Here is a 3,154-nt window from a genome sequence, read left to right as displayed (position 1 = left end):
AATTGTTATTCTTAGATTGTTTAATAATGATTTTCACTTAATGCAATTCATGATCAACAAAAAAAAATCATGTTTAAACAAAACAGAGATACACACCTACATTAGGAATGGTCTGTCCTTGAGAAGATACCACTTGAAGCATCCATATGTTAAATATACCCTGTAAGAAATGTCTTATGATTATAATATAGTATAGATATCAAGCGTAGTTGTAAAAAATGTGTAATAGTAAGTACTCGTTTGTACCTTATTAATCGCGTAAAACTTCTTGATACACCACGTTTGATGTGTAAACTCCGTCACGATTGAAATTTTTGGCAGACTTTACTAATACCTTTGTATTTTCACGTGATGTCCCTCTTGATAACGCCACATAAAGTTGTCCGTGAGAGAATACTGATTCCGATAGATACACACCTACATTAGGAATGGTCTGTCCTTGAGCTTTATTGATTGTCATAGAAAAGCTAAGCCGGACTGGAAACTGTTTTTTCTTCAATTTGAAGGGGAACATGTTATCTTCAAATGGACAAAGAGGAATTATCGGCAAAAATACTCTCTTTCCAGCATGCTGACCAACAGCTATTTCTGCATCGATTACGTTATGTTGAAAACCTCTACTTATCAATCTTGTTCCATTACATAAGCCATTAGAGGGATCGATATTCCGCAATAGCATTATTGGGCATCCAATTTTGAGCCGGAGGTAATGCGGGGGCAAACCCCTGACAGTCAGCGAGTTTAAGAACTCCATTGGATAGAAGTTATTTATGTCATCTTCTGCTTCATCAAAACTGTAGTAAACTTTTTCATCGCCGCAGAATCTATCAATCAGCTGATCATTAATTTCATCGACATTTTCATTTTTTGTTGATAATATCGCCCTTGAAACAATATAGTTTGAATCTGCTTCGTTGATTTGCAGAGATGGAAATATTGCGTCAATCAAATCATGCTTTGATTTATCTTTATCAGCATAGGCAATGGCCATGTCATCGGGAATACGTATAAAGCTTTCTTCCATCATTTCTTCATCTCCATCACCCACTCGTAATAGAAAATCTGAAAACCATGGATCACTTCGTGCTCTCATATTGAGAGTTAAACGTATTTTTTTAATTGAAGACCAAAGAGGTGACATTCGTAGGCTTGAATCTACAATCTGTGCTCGGGTTCCACGTCTCACGACCGGTAAGACCTGTCTAAAATCACCTCCCATAACCATTATTTTTCCACCGAATGGTAGTGTCACCCCTGTGATGTCTTGCATTGTTCGATCAAGCGCCTCCACCGTCTGCCTCTTAGCCATTGATGCTTCATCCCAAATGATTATCTTTGCATCCCGTAGCAATTTAGCAGTCCCGCTTTGTTTTTTTATGTTGCGCATGGAGTTGTTATCATGATTAAGGGAAATTTTAAATCGGGAGTGAGCTGTTCTCCCCTCAAGCATATTATTAGCTGCAACACCTGAAGAAGCAGTGGCAAGAGCAATGAGACCACGAGAACGAATGTTGGCAAGCAATGCTTTGTACAAATACGTTTTTCCAGTCCCCCAGACCATGTGTGAAGAATATTCCTGAACGATCATCGTCTACGTGCTTCATGATCTCATCATATGCGTATTTTTGGTCGAAATTAAGGGATTCTCGGGCACGTAAATGTTCGTCTTCCACAACTATGGAGTATTCCTCTTGTACCTCACGAAAACTTTCAAATTGTAAGTTAGTATCTACATTTATCTTTGGAAGATCGAAATCATCAAGATTTTTACCCATAGATTGTAGAAAATTGGTGATGTCAGTTAGGACCATATTCCGAACTCGGTCAACACTTTCGCATTGTCGTCTATAATCTTCTGAAAATGAATCGTAATGATGATCCCACAACTTGCGAACATCTCCTGGCTCACAATAAATTAATATTGCCGCAAATAGCCTCCTCAGAGCTTTGGGAAACTGAAATAAAGAAGCATCTACAAGACATTGTGATAAGTTATCGTCTGTCTCTATTAAGCCTCTCTCAAGTGGTGCTTTCCGGAATGTCGGGTATAATATGCCATTGACTGTGAATAGATCTTTAAAAGATGTAGGCCCACTAATATGAGATAAAAGTAGGCGTAGCTAGTACCGCTCTCCTTCGGCGGGATTAGCATAAACCAATCGTCCTATCATTGATCCTTGTTTTCTCTGATTCCAACGACGTGCGCTCGCATTCCATGTGTAATGTTTTGGAAAGTCTTTATATAAATGTTGTCTTGCATTCTCGTCTTCTTTATTTTTGTCGAAAAATGCAGTCAACATTGTTCATTTACCACTCTCTCTAGCAACAATATCTGTCATTACATCATCATCTCTGAACCTAACCATCTGCCTATTAGAGAGATGGATTTGCAAAGCCATCACATAAGGTTGAATTTGAGAAAGCGCAAAGCTAAAAATCCACCACATTGCCTTCGGGGGAAGACATAACGCGCATCTTGAAACCTTTTAATCTCATTAATGACACTCTGTCCTTCGTCTGGATCTATATGCATAACTTGTTTATCATGACCCTTGTAAATATATTTGAAGAGATATTTCACAGATGTTATACTTGAGCAAGCCTCAACATTAATATGACAGTTGAACATCATTAACAATTTTGGGTTATACGGGACAACCCATCTATTATCCAGTGTATTGCCTCATACATTCACATCTCTTCCAATATTTCTCCTCCGGTATAACAGATATGAGTTCTCAGCCTGTGATGTCTTATCGTTAAATTGTCTAGGATATCTAAAACGACAGATTTTCGGCTCACCTTGCATGCAAGGACTGGACGGTCGTAAATGACCGCAAGGACCATGCATCATGTGTTGGACAACCAACTGGTGCATTTCAGGATATTTTGCTGAGTCAGGAATTTCAGCACATACAATCTTGTCGTAATGATCTGGATTGGTCATTTTGTCATCAGGTATCATTATCATGAGGAAATGTGCATGCGGCAATCCATGCTTCTGAAACTCGATGACATAAACATATGCCTTGACAGTGCCGAGGATCTTCTTTTGGAAGAGTTGGTCCTTGAGATCCTCTAATTTGGCACGAAAAATTCTTGCAACAAGGTCTGGTCGATCTTGTGCAGTCTGACCGGGCAATAGCTCTTTAAG

General features: G+C 38.8%; 1 protein-coding gene across 1 annotated transcript; it reads right to left on the bottom strand.

The window, feature by feature from the left end:
- Positions 1-250: 250 nt before the first annotated feature.
- LOC112526871 (ATP-dependent DNA helicase PIF1-like) lies at positions 251-1,588 on the bottom strand. The gene has a single exon (XM_025137299.1). The coding sequence runs from the start codon at positions 1,586-1,588 to the stop codon at positions 251-253; it is 1,338 nt and encodes a 445-aa protein (XP_024993067.1).
- Positions 1,589-3,154: the final 1,566 nt, after the last annotated feature.

This window comes from Cynara cardunculus (genome assembly GCF_001531365.2).
Source record: "Cynara cardunculus var. scolymus isolate 2C chromosome LG 14, CcrdV1, whole genome shotgun sequence".
NCBI classification, from domain to species: Eukaryota; Viridiplantae; Streptophyta; class Magnoliopsida; order Asterales; family Asteraceae; genus Cynara; species Cynara cardunculus.
The sequence above is the reverse complement of the archived record's forward strand: the minus strand, read 5'-3'. Positions and strand labels throughout refer to the sequence as shown.

Bases quoted from the DNA above. Each gene is read 5' to 3' on its own strand.
- LOC112526871 (XM_025137299.1), bottom strand. From the start codon at position 1,588: ATGATCGTTCAGGAATATTCTTCACACATGGTCTGGGGGACTGGAAAA.